Source organism: Coenobita brevimanus, chromosome 98 (assembly GCF_032717465.1).
Source record: "Coenobita brevimanus isolate Jiangsu-jjx chromosome 98, ASM3271746v2, whole genome shotgun sequence".
Taxonomy (NCBI): Eukaryota; Metazoa; Arthropoda; class Malacostraca; order Decapoda; family Coenobitidae; genus Coenobita; species Coenobita brevimanus.
In genome coordinates this window covers 19,545,248-19,567,367 of record NC_137051.1, presented here as the reverse complement: position 1 = coordinate 19,567,367, position 22,120 = coordinate 19,545,248, and the positions used below count along the sequence as shown (strand labels likewise).

The following is a 22,120-nucleotide window of genomic DNA, read 5'->3' as shown; positions in this document are numbered from 1 at the left end:
TTCACCCTCCAAACATCCATCCTTACTCATCACACTACCCAAGTACTTAAACGGACACACATTTTCCATTTCCTCATCATCCAAACTCACTGTACATTCACTGACTTCACCTCTCTCAAAGACCATCACCTTACTCTTCCCTACATTCACCTTTAGGTTCTGTTTCTTACACACTCTCCCAAACTCATCCACCAAGCCTTGCAGCTCCCCTTCATCTTCACTCAACAACACAGCATCATCTGCAAACAATAGTACAGGGAGTTTCCAAACACTACCCTCTCTCACTAAGGCCACTCCAACACCCACTGCCCTACCTTGTACCTCTTTTATTACCCCATCCATGTACAGATTGAACAACCATGGAGACATGACACATCCCTGTTTCAACCCAACCTTCAAAGAGAAAAATTCACTCAGTTCACCATTTACACGCACTGCAGCCTTAGCACCCTCATACATACCCTTCACAGCATTCAACAACTTCCCATCTACTCCATATACTCTTAATACTGTACTCTCCACAATCCTTGTCTATCCACCTTGTCATATGCTTTATCCAGATCCATGAAAGCTGCATACAACTTCTTTCCCTTCTCTAGAAACTTTTCCACTAAAGATCTAAGAATGAATATCTGATCTACACAACCTCTTCTCTTCCTAAAGCCTCCTGTTCTCCAACTAATTCCTCTGTTATATCTCTAACTCTGTCAATAAGTATCCTGTCATACATTTTTCCTATTACACTAAGCAGACAAATGCCCCTATGATTACCACACACTTCTTTTTCCCCTTTCCCTTTGTACAAGGGAATAATTATACCTGACTTCCAATCCTCCGGGACTCTACCTTCCTCCCAGGCCAATCTGCACATCTTCCACATCCATTCTACTACTCTCTCTCCTCCATGCTTCAGCATTTCACCACACCCTCCATCAATTCCTGGGGGTTTCCCCAATTTGACTTTCTTCATTGCTTCCACAACTTCTATCCTACTGATTTCTTCCTGTCTTCTCACCTCCCTCCTTCTCCCAGCCATTCCCCAGCCACTTATACTCGCATTACTTCCATCCTCTATGTTCAACAATTTCTTAAAGTGTTCTCTCCATCTGCTCACTTTTTCTCCCTTCTCCACTAGTAATCTACCATTTTTATCTTTCACTCCCCTGCTAACTTCACTGCCACCCTGCCTTACCCTCTTCACCTCTTTCCAGAACATTTTCTTACAGTTCCTCCAATACAGTTCCTCCACTTTACACTCAAATTCCTTCCGAATTCCTCCTCCACTCTCTTCTTACTCTCTCTTACTAATCTTTTCACCTCTCTCTTCCTTTCTACATATAACTCTCTCTTCCACCGCTCAATTTCTTCCATGCCCCTATTTCTCATCCATTCATTGTATACTTTCTTCTTTTGTGCCACAGCCTGTCGCACCTCTTCATTCTACCATGCTGTTCCTTGCACTCCCCTCCATCTACTCCACCCCACACACCACGTCACATGCTGCACATATTTCTTCTGTGAATATCCTGCACACACTCATATATAATAGTGCTTATCACATAAGTGACTAACCTCACTCATATATCTCCTAAGGCTTTCAACATTTTAGTAGTCAACCCAGACACACCTGGTGCCTTCCCACCTGCATCCTGCCTATTGCCATGTTAACAGTAGCAGCATCAATCAAAGGGCAAGGGCCAAATACTGGATCTCCTGGCTCCAAATCTTCCCTGTCCCAGTTAAACTCTTCATTCAACAACCGGTTATAATGCTCTCTCCAGGCAAATTTAATATCCCCAATGTTCACCACTACCTTCCCTTCATCATTCTTCACACACTGCTCACCTATGATATCCCTGTTTTCCCTCTTCATCTGATTTGCCACCTTAAATATCTAATTCTTCCATTCCACACTATTTAGGTTATCAAGTAAAAGTCTCTTGGACTCTGACTTTGCCCTGTAAACCTCTTTTCTAGCCCTATGCTTCGCAACCAAGTATTCCTCTTTGTTACCACCCTTCTTCCATTCCCAGAAAAGCCTTCTTTTCTCCTTAACTGCAGCTTCTACACCTTCACCCCACCACCAAGTTACTTCATGTCTTGGGGGGGCCCCTTGTCCATCCACACACTGAATTAGTAACTCTCAGGGGGTTGTTCTTGAGAGCTCTGTACTGTTCATTAACACTTCTGTCAACAGCTCCCAGTTCAGCCACCACTCTACTCATCCCTTGCTATAGAAGGCATCCCTTACTGCTTGGTTTTTCAACTTCCATACTTTCCTCCTAGGTGCATAGGCCATCTTTTTCATCACCCGCTCCTTAAGCATTATGTCACATATCAATAACTTGTATTGCTGTCCATGGTAATGAGGTTTAATGATGATAGTTAACCCCTAAAAGATGGGCACTGTAATGTTTTGACATACTCAGGACGGGCATAATCGGCAGGTGCGATATGGTGGGGCATTTGTGGGGGGGGAAAGTGTGGAGGGGTGTGGGGGTTGTGGGGTGATGTGGGGAATGAGACTGAGTGCTTTGGGGAGGTGGGGGTGGGGAGGTGATGGGTGGGGGTGGGGAGGTGATGGGTGGGGGTGGTAAGTGGTGGGTGGAGGGAAAAGGGTGGGGGTGGTAAGTGGTGGGTGGAGGGAAAAGGGTGGGGGTGGCAATGGGGGTTGGAGTGGTGGGGTTGTTTGGGGGTGTGGTGGGTTTTGGGGGATGGGGGTTTGGGGGGTATGGGGGTGGGGGTGGAGGAGGGTAGGGGGTTGGGGGTGGTGGGGGTAGGGGGAGGGCAGTAGGGATGGGGGATAAGGGTGGGGGATAGGGGTGGGGGATAGGGGATGGGAGATAGGGAGTGGTGGGTGGTGGGCAATTGAGGGTGGTGGGTGATGGTGGGGAAGTGATTGGGGGATTGGGGATTGTGGGGGGCATGGGGGATGGGATGGGGAGGGTGGGGGTGGTGGAAGGGTGGGGGTTAGGGGTGGTAGAGGCTGTGGAGGGTATTGGGGGACAGTGGGGGGTTGGGGGCAGTAGGGATTTGGAGGTGGGGTGGTGGGGGTGGGTGGCAGGTGGTGTGTGGGTGTGGTGGTAGGGGGGTGGGGGTGTGTGACTGCATATGCGGACACCCGTCTTTTTGGTCCTAGTACCCTTGGACAGCATATACAGACACCTGTCTATTAGGGGTTAAGGACAGGTGGGGTTACGAGAAAGTAAAAAAATTATGGAAAAGGGAGTAAAGGCAGTGATGAATGAAATATTTAAAATCTGATGCACAGTATGCAGATTATTCTATCCTACCTGCTAAAAGTAAGCAATCTATACAGAGTATTTTACAGCATTGACTAATTGTGTGTGGCAAGAGCTGAGATGCAGATAAATGTTAAGTTCTGGTGAATGATTAGACTTTAACTGCAAGATTTTAAGTTTTCTGGTGCAATTATTAGGAAAAAAATTTTATGCAGAAAGGACTAGCAGAATATTTTTTTCATTAAAAACACGTGGCTAGAAAAAAAAAAAAATGACTCGTGCTATGAAGGTGTTGATACATAAAGGATCAAATACAAAATGTGCATGAGGGCTGCATGCAGATATTACTATGTCTACATTAATGAATGGGCAATTTTAATATGGCATGAGTTTAAAAGAGTAGAGCTCTCTCACGTAACTTCAGAACTGGACTCCTATGGGAGGTAAATGCTTATAATTTGGTGTTCATTGTGCAGAATGACAGGGAGGCAGAGGAAAGATTTAGGAAGTGGAGAGATGGAATAGGGTACAAGGGTTTGAGAATAAACACAGATAAAACAAAAGTGATGATAAATATGGCTGGTGGTGGTACTGCCAAAGTAGAGGAAGTGTGGCCATGAGCAGTTGGCCACAAGGGTGTGGGAAGTAACTCCCTTTTGTGCAGTATCTGTGATAATTGGGTGCATAGGTGATACAGTGGTACCAGGTACTAGAAGTAGGCTGTGAAATAATGCTGATTCCATGTGAGCAGTGTGTAGAGGGGAGCATGCAAAGACTAAGAGGCAGGACAGGACTGACATTGTTGGAATGTGTGGAGGGGTTTTGTAATTTGGGGGACATGTTATGTCCTGGAGGTGAAGCTAGAGCAATCTGTGGTTAGAGTATGGGGTGACTGAAAGAAGTTCAAGGAGCTGTTGCCTCTGTTGACATTAAGTGGGCTCTCCCTCCATGGTAAGGGGTTGTAAAATGCAGCATGTGTTAGGAGTGTTTTGCTGTATGGTTCTGAGACCTGGGTGGTAAGAAAGGTATTAAAAGGCTCAAACACACAGAGATGATAATGATTAGACAGATGTATGGTGTATCCTTGAATGACAGGCTTGGAGGGTTAGGACTGAAAAAAGTTGAGAGGTAGGATGGGACTTGAATGTACAGTGTTGTAATGAAAAGGGGTACACTGAGATGTATTGGACATATGGAGAGGAAGGAGAATGACAACTGGGTGCAGAGTGTAAGTGGTGTGAATGCTGAGGTAGTGAAAGGCAAACTGAAAAAGACCTGGGATGAGGTCACAGAATGTGATCTCAGGGATGGAGAACAGAACAGGGTGGCTGCTACAGATCAAGCAGTGTGGACAGCCACCATTAGATGACCAAGGCCAATGCATGCAAGCATGTTGGAGCCTTTATAAATGAAACAAAATGAAATGAAATGAAATGAAATGAGAACATTAGAAAAAGGTCCAACAGGTGCCACATTACATCATCTAGTCAACAATTTAATTTGCACCAACTCACCTCTCAAATTTTTTATAAAGTCTTCAATTTTCATGCGTTTCTCCTGCTTCATGGAGGCTGTGTGGAGATCGGTATTGAGCATTATAATTGCAAATGCTAGCACGAATATGGTCTCTGGATCTCTCAGTTTGGCCACGATGTCTCTGTTACACTGACAGTACCGCTGGGCAAATATCTGCATCAATCTTTCAATTTTCTGAGCTTCCCCTGGCATTCGGAAATGTGTCTGGAATTTCCTCAGTGCTACATCTACTTGCATCCCAGACAAGTCAATGTCATGGGCAAAACATCTGTAACATGAAAACAGGGATTTGGAGATTTGCTAAAGAAACTAGGAGTAGGAGTGGATACTGGAGTCTGACTTTAAATACAGGAAATATGAACTATTTAGCTGTTTGCAGCTGAGTAAATAAGAAACATATTAAAACAATTATCACTAAAAGATTCAAGCAAAACTGCCAGTACTTGTAATTAAGCTTCCTCAAACATTCATTAATACTGCATGATACAACTCTGGACATAGAAACTGATTCATTTCCTTACAAAAAATAACATGACAATAGGGCAATTACTTTCAAAACCCAATAATGTAATCTCTAGCACCCAAAAAACTTCTCAAAAGTACTGTGTAAAAATTTCATAGCTGCATGACTTAATAATAATAATAATAATAATAAACTTAAAGTACTAACTGCAATTACAAAAATCAAAGACACCCTGTGAAAACATTCCCTCTACTCACTCAAGGACAGCCATATTGAAGTTACTTTGGAGGTTGCCAAGATACTCTCCAATCATCTGCTTACTGAGGCCTTTACGAGTGAGCAGGAACTTAGCAACTGCTTGAGGTGAGTTCTCAAGGAAACCACGGCCAATGAGGTACGTTATCCCTCGTTCAGGCTTCTTGTTGAACAGGTTAAGTCCCACACGGTACTGCCTCTTTCTTACCACCTCAGGGACCTGTTGTGCACAATATGTGAGGTTAATGTATTACTTGCCATGAGCTTTTGAGGTACAATATTTATTTATACACGTACAGTGTGTAGGCCTAGTGCCTCATACCACTGTATGTTATCATTTATCACTTAACTGGCGGTAGGGTGAACTGGAAATCAATATCTGGTTTCTGGTTCATCAAAACGAAGTGGAATCCAAGCATATTTCAGAACATTAGCCCATTCAGCCCAAAAATGTATTTATTATTTTATTTCTGCCATCTGCTTGCAACTATATTCAGTTTATGAAAAAAATTTTTTTTTGCAATGGATTGGGTAGACATAACCTTCATTAATCCTTCCAAGACTATAAGTCCTTCCTAAGTTAAATATAATCACATGGTAGATACAACAATAAAACTGACATTATCTGATTGAGGTTAAAGGATTTACTCCCTGCTGGCAATGTCTAACTTCCATATCTTTCATTTTCTTTCCTTATTTCTAGGTTCTAACCATCCTTTCGTAATACTGGGACACTGAGGTAAGATGTGCATTACCTATTCATTTTATTTTGTTCTACAATATTTATTTTTTCATCTTTTACTGCATGGGCTTAAGCTGCTAAGTCCAGACATCTAAGACAAGAGTAACCTGTCACTCATCTGAGTGGCAATATGTATGCAATAAACCTCAACCATTCCCCAGATTACACCCCTCATGGTAACTGATTTTGGCTATTTATGATGCCACTGTGGATATGGTAATTGTCAACCTCATCTCCTCATTCATGACACCATGGTTAACTCATTAAAAAGTTTTTACAAATCAGATTATTTTACAAGAAAATGCTTGATATCTTTCATGAAAAATAAGCGCACTGTAAAAAACATCTGAGTGTGATAACGTGGAGAGAATCTATGGGGTGACTTTGCATGCCTAACAACTCTCAAAAGTGTTAATTGTTCCATATGAATCCTGACCCTTCTTCTCATGGTTTAACTGCATCCATGCATCATCCAATCCTACACTGCCCCACGAGGAGCAGGAGCCCAGGGCTAGGCAGTTGGTCCTGACATTTAAGATGAGAGTGACCAGCATCACTCATCCCTGAGTGGCATTACATGAGCAATCAACCCCAACCACCCTTTGGATACAAACCTTCACCGGCTGAATCCGATTGGAGCGCAATAATTACCCACTAAACCACCAGGCACCAAAATTTGGTTATATGGTTACCACCCAGTGTAGTAAATGGTTTCCTGGTGTACAGCAAACCATCTGGCTTGTCACTCAGTGTAGAGTCACCCACAGGCACAAGGAAGAGGAAAGAATGAAGGAAAGACAGAAGAGGGAGTGTAAAGTCACCCGTAGGCAGAAGGACAAGGAAAGAATGAAGGAAAGAAAGACAGAAGAGGATGGAAGGAAAGAAGGATGGAGGAGAGGAAAGGGCAGACACCCTACAGCAGCACTACATCGAGTGAGTGGATGGTGAGTGCCCCCACCTACCAAAACATTTTTATTCTTCCTTCATTCTCTGTAGGAGGGAGGGGAGAAGGAAAAATAAAGTCAATCCTCTAAATGCTCTGTTAGTTAAATGGTGGTTGTTGTGATTATTATGGTAATTATCTTAACTTCCACAGACACATTAGTAAAATTTACTATAGTCCAAGAGCATTAGCTCAAATATAGGTCAAAGGTGGAATAAATTAGTAACAAGCTGAAAATTTGCACAGAGGTCCAGGAAAGTGTCCTCAATAACATACTAAAAGTCCCCAGTGATCCTGCTTGAGGAATTTTCACAATTCAAGATGGTGTCCAATATGGCTGCCGATATCACTTTTCAACAGGATCTTTACAAATAAGAATAATTCAGACACAAACACTGTCACAATTCGAAATTTTAGTCACAGTTAATACAATAGAAACATATATATGATGATTTCAAGCAAGCAAATGAAAAATTACAAAAAAATAAGCACTATATAAACCATAACTAGATATTTTATGACTGAAAGAATATATGTTTCATTCTCCTGTACTCTAAGCTATAACACTTCATATATCTAATATCTCAATAGTAAAATAAAAACAAAGTCATATTGTACCTAGATTCCCAATAATGACAGTGGCACAAAGACAACATTTTACATGATACAAACAATGGGATGACACCTTAGTCTTGCTAGTGAAAATAATCAACAAGGTCATCATCAATATTAACTTCAGTTTATGTTGGTGTTGTGTTTCTGCATGTAAGGCCATTACATTTGCTACACATTGAGCTACAGAACAGACCAAGTTTCCTGCATCCACATGCCATTCAACCACAAGCGTCTTCCTTACAGCCACACAATACTACATGAAGAAGGGAATCTGGTGCTATGGGCTTTTCAGTTTCCACTGGTGTTAGAATACCATATTGTGATTTCCAGCCCCATTCTTCTGTATGTAAGTGATTGCCAAGCCATTCTTGAATGGTATGATATGTGCGATGTACATGCTGCTTTGCAGCTGCACTAGTCGGAGGTAGACGTGCAAGTTCAAATGTTGATGACAGGGAAGCCTTACTGATTGTCCTTTGTATGCGATGTGGCGATACTTGTCCAGAGATTCATACTTGGCAGCACCATACAGCTTCAACAAAAAATGTTCTCCAGCTGACTTCACTTCTTCATGCTTACTTTGAGGGTTTGTGAAAGTATCTAAATTCTGGCACTGTTTATTCTTGTGAATTACATTGAATGCCTTTTGTTTGCCTTGACGGTAGATGGCAGACACCGTGTCACACCCTGCTATAGCATGGAGAAGCATAATGTGTTTACTGGTGTCTCCAATTGCTTGCTGAACTTCATTTACATCATAAAGCATGACTGGATTAAGTGAACATAACATGTAGATATCCTCTGAAGGTTGTGCCTGGGCAACCATCATGACTAGCAGATCCATGTCTGTTCCAACAACTACAACTGGTAACTCTTCATGTTCAGAGATAGTGAGTGCTGTTGTGATGATGAGTGAATCTGCATCTGCCTCAGCCTGCTTTACACGAATTCCAGCTGAAAGCATACCTTCACGCACAAACTGAATTAGTCTGTTTTTGTTATTCCTATTTGCCAAAAATGCTACTTGGGTGGTGGTTGTAGGCATGTTTTCCTCAAACAATGTCACAAGATGTTGACTTTTGTGCTCTACGCCTCTGCTCACATGCCTTTGTGGATATACTACTGTTATAACCATCAAATACGACTGTGGATCCAACACCAAAGTGCTTCAGCACGTATGTAATGTACCTATGGCAAATGTCCTTGTAGGTGGATTGCTGTGGCCAAGTAACACTATGGAGCAGATGACCACCATCTACAACAAAGATACTAGTTTGTGGCACACTGGAATGCAGAGTACTGTGTGATTTCAGAATATTACCCAAAGTGCTCTTTATGGCGTTGCGCATTTGACCATCTTTGAAAAGTGAAGGTGGCTGAGGAGCAAGCTCATGTGTCAAGAATTCTGCCATGTCAGAACTGTTATTCAAAACACATGTAATCCTTCTGAACAAGAGACTGGGATTTATAACTGAGGTTTGCCCTCTGACATTGACAGATGTATCCTTATCACCCATTGTCTTTACTCGGTCATTCCTTCGAAGCCTTATCTTTGTGAATGGCCATCTTGAATTACAAAAATTCCTCAAATGCGATTCATGGGGACTTTCAGTATGTTATTTAGAACTCTTTCCTGGACCTCTGTGCAAATTTTCAGCTTGTTACTAATTTACTCCACCTTTGACTCTAATACTCCTGGACTATAAACAATTTCAAAAGAGTACTGATAATTAGGGCTTCATATAATGCCTATAAATACAGGCATGCCCCAGTTTAACGATGCAACTGGTTAAGTAAAAACCCATCACTAGGCGGGGTATCATATCTCGGGGTAGATTTAACATGTAAAGTATAGGAATGAGTTTTTAAGCCTTAGGTTTCCCCCCAACCATGTCCCAAATGTGTCCAAAAACAAATTTCTAGCTAACCTAAACCCCCAAATAGCTTTAAAACAAGCTAAAGTAAGCCTAAAAGCAGTTTATAACTCACCTATACCTAAAAATAAAATCTGAAAATCATCAAATATAAGTCTGAAAAAATCAAACTTAGTAAACTGTACCCCAAAATGTCAATTTTCACTCCACCTATGACTAAAACACATTAATCTAAGTCTAAAAACAGTTTATAAAATAACCTAAACACAAAATTTAAGCTTAAAATATCATCAAAATCGGTTTTAAAAAATCAAAAGCCATCGTTAAACTAGGGTTTGGCCTTTGTTAGGCGAGGTATGATGGTATTTCTACTCCCATCACTAATCTGGGGTATCGCATATAGGTATATCATATCTTGGGGTCTGCCTGTACTAACTTCTGTAACATTAAGACATCATTTATCCTAGCTTCTGCACCATTTTATAAGCTAGAGTGTATAGAGGTTGGGGGAGTGGACTTTCTGACCACTACTTGGTGGTGGCCAGAATTAGAATGCAAGTAAGATGGAGGAATAGAAGAAGGGAAAGACGAGAGGAAGGAGTAGTTGCAAGGAGAGTGGAAAGGTTACAATAGGATGAGAAAAAGGCAGAGTATAAGAAAGAAGTGGAGGAACGATTGGGCAAATATGAATTGGAGCAAATGGGAGACGTGGAAGGTGTGTGTAAGATATTTACAGAAGAAATATGTGCAGCATGTGATGTGGTGTGTGGAAGGAAGAGAAGACGGAGGGGGGTGCAAGGAACAGCGTGGTGGACTGAAGAGGTGAAACAGACTGTGGCACAAAAGAAGAAAGCATACAATGAATGGATGAGAAATAGGGGCGTGGAAGAAGTTGAGAGGCGGAAGAGAGAGTTATATGTGGAAAGAAAGAGAGAGGTGAAAAGATTAGTAAGAGAGAGTAAGAAGAGAGTGGATGAGGAATTTGGAAGGAATTTGAGTGTAAAGTGGAGGGACTGTAAGAAAATGTTCTGGAGAGAAGTGAAAAGAGTAAGACAGGGTGGAAGTGAAGTTAGCAGGGGAGTGAAAGATAAAAATGGTAGATTACTAGTGGAGAAGGGAGAAAAAGTGAGCAGATGGAAAGAACACTTTAAGGAATTGTTGAACGTAGAGGATGGAAGTAATGCGAGTATAAGTGGCTGGGGAATGGCTGGGAGAAGGAGGGAGTTGAGAAGACTGGAAGAAATCAGTAGGATAGAAGTTGTGGAAGCAATGAAGAAAGTTAAATCGGGGAAAGCCCCAGGAATTGATGGAGTGTGTGGTGAAATGCTGAAGCATGGGGGAGAGATAGTAGTAGAATGGATGTGGAAGATGTGCAGATTGGCCTGGGAGGAAGGTAGAGTCCCGGAGGATTGGAAGTCAGGTATAATTATTCCCTTGTACAAAGGAAAAGGGGAAAAAGAAGTGTGTGGTAATCATAGGGGCATTTGTCTTCTTAGTATAATAGGAAAAGTGTATGGTAGGATACTTATAGACAGAGTTAGAGAAAGAACAGAGAAATTAGTTGGAGAAGAACAGGGAGGCTTTAGGAAGGGAAGAGGTTGTGTAGATCAGATATTCATTCATAGATCTTTAGTGGAAAAGTTTCTAGAGAAGGGAAAGAAGTTGTATGTGGCTTTCATGGATTTGGAGAAAGCATATGACAGGGTGGATAGACAAGGATTGTGGAAAGTGTTAAGAATATATGGAGTAGATGGGAAGTTGTTGAATGCTGTGAAGAGTATGTACGATGGTGCGAAGGCTGCAGTGCGTGTGGATGGTGAACTAAGTGAATTTTTCTCTTTGAAAGTTGGTTTGAAACAGGGATGTGTCATGTCTCCATGGTTGTTCAATCTGTACATGGCTGGGGTAATGAAAGAGATACAAGGTAGGGTAGTGGATGTTGGAGTGGCCCTGGTGAGAGAGGATAGTGTTTGGAAACTCCCTGTACTGTTGTTTGCAGATGATACTGTGTTGTTGAATGAAGACGAAGGGGAGCTGCAAGGCTTGGTGGATGAGTTTGAGAGAGTGTGTAAGAAACGGAATCTAAAGGTGAATGTAGGGAAGAGTAAAGTGATGGTCTTTGAGAGAGGTGAAGTTAGTGAATGTACAGCGAGGTTGGATGGTGAGGAATTGGAAAATGTGAGTACGTTTAAGTACCTGGGTAGTGTGATGAGTAAGGATGGAGGTTTGGAGGGTGAAGTGCTTGAAAGGGTACAGCAGGGAAGAAAGGTTGCTGGTTCTTTGAAAGCAGTGATAAGAAACAGGGAAGTGAGCATGGAAGTGAAAAAGTTACTACATGACAGTATTGTGATACCAACTCTAACGTACGGAAGTGAAGCTTGGACATTGTTGGAAGGACACAAGTCAAGAGTGAGAGCAGTGGAAATGAGTTATTTAAGAGAAGCCTGTGGAGTCACGTGGAGAGACAGGCTGACAAATGAGGATATAAAGGAGCATTGTGGTGTGGATGTGGATGTGATAGGAAGCGTTATGAGGAACACACTGAGGTGGTTTGGCCATGTGGAGAGGATGGAGGGTGAAAGACTGACAAAGAGAGTGTATGTGAGCGAGGTGGAGGGGGGAAGAGGGAGGGGGAGGCCGAGGATGAGATGGAGGGATGGGGTGGAGAGGTATATGAGAGAGGGGTGTGTGAGTTGGGAGCAGGGCAGTGAAATGGCGGGGGACAGGGCGACTTGGAGGCGATTTGTTTGTGGCCACCCCAAACGGGATTGAGACGTCTGGCGATAGATAGATAGATAGATAGATAGATAGCTTACAATGGAAAAATACAGAATTCAACAAGGTGCTGGCATAATCACAATAAAATGAAACACAGTGAAAATATAGGACTGTACTGTACTGTAATACATTCTGCCTACTGTGTTCACATGATACCAAGAAAAAAAACACATGATAACTCTATCATTCCATACAGTATAAGTTACCATCCCTGCATTTTATAAGCCACTATTCAAATTAAACAAAATCCCTAATGGGTTGCTCCAGCCTATAACTACCCCAATGGGTGGTGACAGACCATGAGACTCCGAGTTGTTGTACCATCACTAAGCTACAAAACAATCCAAAACAATTTTTTTTTCTTTTTTTACTTGCAGCAGACTACACTACTAAATACAGCACCTCTGACTTTTTGTATGAGCCAGTGCTCATACTGCTGTACGGTAATACATATACACTGTTTTGCTGAACTATAGTATATCCAGGATCAATTCTAACACCGCTTTGATAGATACTGTACTCTGTATTATAAAATGTACTGTATTCAGGATCATCTCAAGATTTAGGCATATACAGTATATCGAACAACAATAATACCAATATTTCCTTATAATGCTTAATGTTTTACTCAAAAGTATTGCATATTCTGTCCAGTATTAGATCACACAATATTTAGTGCCACAACGTTAACCTTATAAATGAAAAAATCTTTGGACTAAAGTTACAAACTATATATCTACCTAAGCATGCCTCTAACAATCCATACAAAAAAAATATATTAACGGTTGTAGAAAAAAATAATGATTAAAAAAAAAGCCATTTGTCGAGGCTTAAAATACTTCTAGGCCGCAAGTCGACATTCCATGCCATTTTGTTCTTGCAACATTTTCTTATTTTGTTCTTAAAACATTTTCTTATGTACTACTGATTACTCAAACATCTTCTGGAAACAGTCGTAAGCTTCGAGGTGACATTACGTGCCATCTTGTTCTTATTTGCTACTGGTTAAAAATCTTTGCTTATGTACTACTATATACTCAAATAGCCTCCCCTGCAGTCCACTACTCTACCTTAGGCATGTGGGGAGTGTGGGTGTAGTGCGCGTGGGCGTAGCGTGCCGAGTGTGGGGTCTGTGAGGGGATCGTTTGGGAATAGGTCATTCCTTCAGAGGAATGGGATTGCAGGGAATCTTCTGAGTTTTCGCTGATCTGGCTCAACCGCTTATCGTCGCAGGGAATCGGCTCACTTGTGCTCATCTGCTGGAAACGTCGGGTGGGTGTGCAATTTAGTGTGAGGTTCCTGGCTGACTGGCCTTACAAGTCTATCGAGCCTCAAGGGAAAACTCAGATATTTAAGTTATAAGTGACAGCTGGAGTGAGAGGGAACAAACTTAATTTAGCTGTGAGTTTAAGTAGATAACAGTACTGTGCATTCTTTAATAAGAGAAAATATTATGAACTTAAGAAAAAAAATGCTACAGAAGACAGACACATTATAATTCACAACTTATAAAGCACGTCCCATAATATATATTCTGTATGCACATTCCACTACAAAATATAAATTAATTACAACAAATCTTTCTCTTAAGTCTAATCTACAAGAAAAAAATTTATTTAAGCACTAAAACAGTAAGTAAAGAACATATTAAAAAGGTGAAACAAGATGAAAGTCAGATTAAGATTCAAGTTTAAAGGGAATGTCTCAAACAGACTTCCTCAATTAGAAACTGACAATGGTAATAGATGGAAGACGAAAGCTTCTAGAAGTAAAATGGTGAAATCATGTACGGAGTATACATTTTAAGAAAACCTAGAAAAAGACCTGCACATGAACATAAAAACTAAGGAACAATATACAATTAATCTAAATACTGTCAAAGCAAGTACTGTACTGTACTGTACTGTAATGTAATGTACAGTATACTAGTTAAGTCATCTGCTCCAAACACAAACAGTAAGACAGAAAAAAAATAATAATGATCAACTGAGCAACAACAAAATAGTAGAAAACAACAAAACATTATATGCAGTTATTATATACAAGGTTCTACTGATGTGTACTGGATACCATTATTACTGTACTGGTGGTTACACACCAGATAACAACCATCTCCAATATGGTTAAGCTGAACTCAGTAAAGATTATGCAATGAACAAAAAAGCTTAAAGTACAAAATAAAATTTTAAATCAAATAAATGAATGTCTGCTGATAGAAGAAAACTCACACCTTCCAAGTTGAACTCTGATAAAATCTGACACAGATAAAGAATAACAATAATACACGGAGGCATCCAGCTAGATCAAGCTGATATCAGACAAAAAATATCAAGTGACAGAAGTAAACGCAGCATCCAAAGTTAGCCTTGAATAGCCTAGATGGCTAAAGTCAGATTAAGCTGAGAGTAGCACATGATCAAGGAGAGATGGAAATGAGAGGAGCATCCACTAACAAACCAAGATGCATAAAACCATGTGACACAAGAAAGTAGCAAGATATTAAAAACACTCACCTGATTCTTGCGTTTCCACACAGGTGAGGTTGGATGATACTCAGTGTGCTCCGTTTGATCATGGGTGGACAGAGGAGTGGCACGGTCAGAAGTGGACTGAGATAGGGAAGAATCTGAGCCTGATGACTGGACACTCGATAGCGATCCATTATCAGCTGACCTGTTAAAGTAAACCCAATGAAGACACTCTATTATGGAATCTATACATGGCAGTTCATAAACTGCATCCTCCTATCTTCCTATCTTAAGTGTTGCAGGGATGACTCAGTCTGCTGGTGTGAGAGATGTAGACATTTAGTATGCTTCATGAAATTTGCACTCAACCCAGTATTCAGCATACATAAAGATGCAGGTATTACAAAACATGAAAAAATATATAGGAACAACAGAATATTGTGCTGCCAGGCAGACACTGGTAATGGTGACTAAGCTGTCCCTGTAACACACATGAACACAGGTGCATAATACATGGAACATCCTGTATCTCTTTCTATCTATTGCCAAACGCCATAATCCTGTAAAGGGTGGCCATTTGACTTTGAGTTATTTGTTTTACGGGGAAGGGCACTAACCCTCCACCAACCCACTTGTTGACACGTAGGGAGCACGTATGGTTTGGTTATATGGTTACCACCCAACATTGTAAATAGTTTCTTGGCTTACAGGAAACCATTTGGCTTGTCACTCAATGTAAAGCCACCTGTAAAGGAAAGAAAAGCAATAAGAAGTGACAGGAAAGATGGGAGAAATAGGAAGAGAGGTGGGCAGGCACAGAAAAAGAATGATAAAGGCTAAGGAAGAAGTAGGCAGCACTACAGCAAGAGAGTGGATGATGGTCGCCACCACCTACCACGATACATGACTTGAATTTGGCTTCCTCAGAGTTAGGAGGGTGAATCAACCAACCACCAGTTTTGGGATTCCATGCCGCAGCAGGCTCAAATAAGTGATACACGACATTAAATTTCTGTCTTTTTACACCAAATGCATAAAAAAATCCAATGGCTGGTTGCTGATGCAGTTTTATATCATGCACTCCACTATTGAAAGAACTAAGGCACTGCCCTTGTCAGGACATTGGTTTGAGTGAGTAGCCTTCCAACTGAATGCCCTTCCTGTAACCAATGAATGGTCTTTCAGTGGGCTCAAATGCTGGTGCTCTAGGAAGCCAATGGTTGGTTTATAAGAAATAGAAATTATGAGAAACATAAACCTCAACTGTCTCAAAACTCACTTTTGGTTAACCGTTTCTAATTCAGGGGGCTTCACATCAGTCTTATCACTTCAGAACACTAAATGCTTAAAATGAGAAGCCATTTTCATATATGAACATATGACTAAAACAGTTACCACATTTTCACTCATATCAACTTGCTATAGTAACATACTTTCTGGTGTAATATAAATTTGAAGAAATTTTTATTTACAAAGGAAGATGATACTTATATGGTACTAACAATGAAAACAAACTTAGGAGAATGGTTACATGCAAAGACTTAAAATAACAGAACATACTGAAGAAGGAACACACTACGAGCAAGGGCAGTACCATGAATTCATCTCTACATACTGGAATCACTGTGATAACCAAAGTATGCCAAATGTGGTTTATTCTTGTTGCTACCGGATAATATTATTCCGATTATGAGACCACTATAGCAGTGCAGAGTTCATAAATGTTATATCAATTTCCCACAGTTTGAAAAGTCTCCTCTGAGCTCAATAAAATAGTCAGAAGATAGCATGAATAAACTAAAGGGGACTTTTTTAGGCTGAAGGGGTAAACAAAAAGATAGTAATCTTACTGCCACCCTACAGTAGCTTAAAAAAAAAAAAAATTGCATTCCAGAGGACAGTAAATACCTCGTGAGTGGCCCTCTGTCACTGTGGCAGCCTTCTGAGGTAAGGGAGGAAGGGGTAGAGGAGGGAGGGGTGAGGGACGGGGGTTGGCACGTCAGGCGGTGATTACCAGCAGACAAAGTTGGGGTACTGCAAACAAGTGGAGAAACATGACAGTGACACAGAGAGGAAAACAATCATACTCTATGAAGAGAAATTACAGTGCAGATTAATAAAATGAGAAAGAGATAAATTATACTAAATACTGTAATGCAGTACTACAATGTGCAGTGCTTCATCACTAAAAGTTAAGATCAAGGCACAAAACTGAAGAAGGAAATAATGACCTCTGAATTAAAAAAAGAAAAAAGGAAAAAAGGCTACTGTACTTAAAAACAATGGAATATCACCAACTAAAGTTCTATCCTGAAGATCACACAACTTTCACTAACATTTTGATGAAAACTAATTCTGAAGCCAATGAAACATTTAATATGATAATCAGCAATTTTAAGAAGGTAAAATTGATGGATCAGCAAGTTTGAAATAATATTTTGATTTCTGTTGACATTCTACCCTAATGATACCACATACACCTACACATAAATTGTAGATACATATTAACCACTCAAAATTATAAATCTATATTCGTCTCCCTCATTTTTCAGAAAAATAAACTTAACTATATAAAATCAACACTAAACTGGAAAATTTATAAAGGCAACAATTGGTGTACAGGCAATTTGACAGTCAAGATAACTTGAACAGTAGGTTACTGCATTAACTCATGTTCAGTAGAAAGCCACAGCTCAGTGAAGGAGTAGAACTTTATATAATTCCTACTACTGTATATGCTCAGTAATGCCAGTTTGGCCTAGTTGTCCATACTTTTTTTTTTTTTTTTTAACTACCTATATACATTATCTTTCACTTATAACAACAGAGTATGGCATGGGTTTATGTAAGATACTGGTACAGTATTAGCTATTTGGGAGGACAGTCTGAGTTACTGTGCCATGATATCAGCTGAAGGATGAAAAGGTTACTAAATACAATACTACATACCTACAGTTAAATATAGTACAATGCAGCACCACACAAACATGATTATATCTCTGGTACAAAACAAAATTACATGCACTGTACTTCCAAGAAAAAGGCATGTTGAGACAAGATATGGTTAGTCAAATGACCATCATAACAATCAAAAACATCCATGAAATACTAAACCCATACAAAACGCTACTCAGAATACACTTTAAAAATGAAAAGAGCTGCATAAATGTTCAGTCCTTTTAAGATATATTAAGTAAGTCTCCCAGGCTTCTATGACACTCTAAGATCAATAAAGCTGTCTTTCATTTGGGAGAGAAAAATACATTAAGTCCTCATCATAAATCACATTCAAAATGCAGTGTGTCAAGCTTCAAGTATCTCCAAATGAATGATCTTGTATTTGGCTTGCCTTTACTCATACTTCTTCCTCAAAGGAACAAATTTTTGTGGTTTGGAAGCACTGGCTTTTCTTCTTAGCATTAAAAAAACAAAAATGCTGAGATAACAGTAAATTACAGAAAAACTGCCTACTGTATTAAAGTTCTACTACTACATACAAAGCTGATTTGCCAGCTCCCCCTAATTATGGTACAGAACCAGCTGTAAGAAAGAGGCCAAGATACACTGGGAAATAACCACGACTTATAACAAGGACTGCCTGTACTATACTGTACTTGAGTTTTTTCACCATGAGAGGGTTAACTTAACCTCTCTGTGCTGCCTTCACTCCATCTCTCAAGATTTAATTATGTATGGGTCACATTAGGTTAGAGTGCCATAACCCACCAGACCACCAGAATAAATCAAGTATAAATAAACACAATATGAAAAGCTGCATCAATGTTCATTCCTAGCACATTATGTGGAGCTGCATCAATGTTCATTCCTTCTTCACACCTAGCCTCTCTGTGATCCCTCTGCCCTCAGTTCATATAAAAAGAGAAAATATGGAGCTGCATCACTCCTCATTCCTTCTTCAACAATAAACTCCATGACCTACCTCTCTGTGCTGCCTCCACTCTCATTGGACTTAATGGAGGAGGTGCGTTTGGGGACCTCTGGGGGTACCTTTTTGCCAGTCCCCGCTCGCCCACCTCGCCTTGCCTGACTCGTCACACTCAGTCGACTGCCCTCCTGACTCCCCTGTAAGGCATATAATATATCAGGTCAATATAGTAATTATATGAATATATTGCTGTATGTCTATGTACAGTACAAAAAACACACACACACACACACACACACACATGCATGTACGCATGTACATTTACCTTTTTAAAAAGTCAAACAATAACAATAGTGCACAACACTAGCACCCATACAATCTGCATATTACATCACAGAGGTTAAGATATAATAATTACAGTACTAGTAATTAGTGGCTGACGGGGGCAGCCACCATCCACTCACTCAATGCCTAATCTTTCCTCTCTTCCTTCCTTCTTTCCACCCTTCCCCTTCTGTTTTTCCTTCCTTCATTCTTTTCTCTTCCATCTTTCTAAGGGTGACTCTACACTGAGTGACAAGCCAAATGGTTTCCTATACACCAGAAACCATTTACTATGCTGGGTGGTAACCATATAACCAAATTATGGCACCTGGTGGTTTAGTGGGCAATTAAGGTGCTCCAAGTGGATTGAGCCGGTGCATGTTTATATCTATGGGGTGGTTGAGATTTACTGCTCACGTAATGCCACTCAGGGATGAATGAGGCAGGCCATTCTCATCTTAAATGTCAGGACCAACTTGCCTAACCTCAAGCTCCTATGCACCTCATGGGGCAACACTGGATTAGATGATGAATGAATGAATGAGTCAATGAAAAATATCATTGTCATCACCAGCAGCAGCAGCTGCAGCAGCATCCAAACCCTTATTCCCACCTATATGAAGGCATAAATACTGATCCCTCAGTTATGCTTTTATAATACAGTATTACAAAAATTACAAAAAATATATATTTTGATAACATATAATGAGGTGGAGAGTAAGACTGGTACTCATGACAATATAAAATACTGTAATAATAATCCATCTATCCATCCATCATCCAATCCTACACTGCCCCATTAGGAGCGTAGGAGCCCGGGGCTAGGCAGTTGGTCCTGACATTTAAGATGAGAGTGACCAGCCTCACTCATCCCTGAGTGGTATTACATGAGCAATCAACCCCAACCATCCCTTGGATATAAACCTTCACCGGCTCAATCTGATTGGAGCGCAATAATTATTATTTTAAAATAAGATGCAATAACTGCAGTTTGCAGGACCAAATCTAAGCCAATAAATTCAGGTTGTGGATTTTACACAAAAGATACCAGGGAGGGTCAAAAAGTCTAACCAAGTACAATCCAAATGTTAACTTCAGACACTCTTCCCCCTCCCCCCCCCCCCAAAAAAAAAAGTAAATAAATAAAAATAAAACTTTGTTAGTGTGTTGTTGTTACCACTGGCCCTACCACCTATAAGATGCTTAAAGTCTGCTTATGGTCTTGTCAACCATAGATTTAAGAAAAACTGAAAACTGCCTAAAGTCAACATCCAACTTACAACACACTGATACTGCAAGTGGAACATTAAAGAATGAATAAGAATGCTAGTGATGATAATACAGTACTTCCACTCTCCCAATTACACTGCTACCATCAATGGATGGCTAAGTTCTCAGTACTGTATTAACATGAGGTTAGTTTAAACAGTTTGTTATAACTCACCCTTACACCCTTTACTGTTAGGTAAACCTAATCTCTAACTTATTACATGGACATATTCATTATTCCTGTGTCTGGGCAAAGTCTGTGCATGGGTGCTGTTTGCAAAAATGAGTGATAATGAAAATAAATCAATTTTATTATTGCACTTACCAATCCACTGTCTTCAGATGAAAAGTATTTGAGTTCTGTCTGGTGTGCCTGGTAGTCCCCTGAGCCATTCCTGACATGGGTGGGTGCAGGTGTGGGTGTGGGTGTTGGTGTGAGGGGTGACTGGGCAGACACATGGCAGTAGAGGGAGGTGTCACTCATGGCTGCTAGCGTGTCATGGAGGTCGTAGGAGTCATGTTGCCGTGTTAGGGTGTTATTGGCAGAAGAGGTGGTGGTGGTGGTGGTGGTGGTGCGAGGGGCATCACGCATGGAATGTGAACGCACTGGCCCTGTCCGTCTACCTTCACCTCCGTACACTGGAAAGCAGAAGAAAAAGTAATAACACAGCCCGAGTATAAGCTAGTCATTTTCATATCAAAATAATAATAATAATGTGGTTCACCTTCTGCACTGTAAGATTTAATTATGAAGTTATTGAGAATATCAGTACAAATTAAACATGTCACTGACATAGTTCTATGGGTCTCAAATGCCCAATTGTAAGGTGTGTATTCCTAAGCTTTAACATACACACACATTTATCATATAAGGTAAAGCAACTTATTTTTAATTTCTATACTGTACTGAATACATAGTGTCCACACATTATCTTCACAGTTATGAAAAATTACAGGTGAAGTCTGTATGATACTGCATCATAATTTACACTAAGGCTATTCAACTGGTGGCCTGTGAGCCAAATCCAACCCTTGACTCGTTTTTCACTAGCCCGTTGACAGACACGGAAGATTGCAAATAAACAAACAAAAAACAGAAAATTTTTCATTTTTCATTTATGTGCTTATCAGAAGATGTAAAAGCAAATTATATATGAATTTTACGTTTCGCTCTGTGTATAAGTGTTAAGAGTTTCATAACCCGGACATACTCCTAAAATTTTGAATAGCCCTGATTTGCACTAAAGTGCATATTATATTCTTAAGCTTTACTGACAAATCGGTCAAGGATATGTGCTCCATTGATTCAGTACATATTATGTGATCATGTATCCAGCCACATCACACACTGACTTTGGGACAAAGTGTGGTGCGGCCAAATGCATGACCATGCAATTGATACCAATGAAGCACATATTTATGTTCATATATTTACCAGTAAAATTTGAGAATATACACTTTGGTGTACACTGTACAGAAAAACACATGATTCTAAGCCATGCATCATTCTCCTCCCATAAGGTTTCGAAGTTGTAAGGATAAGTCGTGGACATATCACATAAGTTTATCTATCATATGAAGAAAACATATATTTTTAAATTCAGCCTCATACTCACCTCTGACCAATATTTGCATTTTTTTTTTCTTTTCCTTATTAAAAAAAAAAAAAAACTAAACTTGCTCTTTCTCAACCAAATTAATCTCATCTGAACTGCATAATCAATG

At 40.2% G+C, this 22,120-nt stretch overlaps 1 protein-coding gene across 10 annotated transcripts in view; it reads right to left on the bottom strand.

The window, feature by feature from the left end:
• Positions 1 to 22,120, bottom strand: part of siz (Brefeldin-resistant Arf-GEF family protein schizo) — a 698,716-nt gene that overhangs the window by 18,453 nt on the left and 658,143 nt on the right. For 7 of the 10 annotated variants that reach the window (XM_080283838.1, XM_080283843.1, XM_080283846.1 and 4 more), the window contains 7 exons: positions 20,721 to 21,034; positions 18,857 to 18,999; positions 16,825 to 16,950; positions 14,962 to 15,121; positions 13,519 to 13,707; positions 5,499 to 5,716; positions 4,757 to 5,046 (listed from right to left, as the gene is read on the bottom strand). In XM_080283838.1, the coding sequence (XP_080139964.1) occupies positions 4,757 to 5,046; positions 5,499 to 5,716; positions 13,519 to 13,707; positions 14,962 to 15,121; positions 16,825 to 16,950; positions 18,857 to 18,999; positions 20,721 to 21,034 (1,440 nt within the window). The remainder of the gene's footprint in view (positions 1 to 4,756; positions 5,047 to 5,498; positions 5,717 to 13,518; positions 13,708 to 14,961; positions 15,122 to 16,824; positions 16,951 to 18,856; positions 19,000 to 20,720; positions 21,035 to 22,120) is intronic. The other 3 variants (XM_080283839.1, XM_080283842.1, XM_080283840.1) reach the window with 3 other exon arrangements.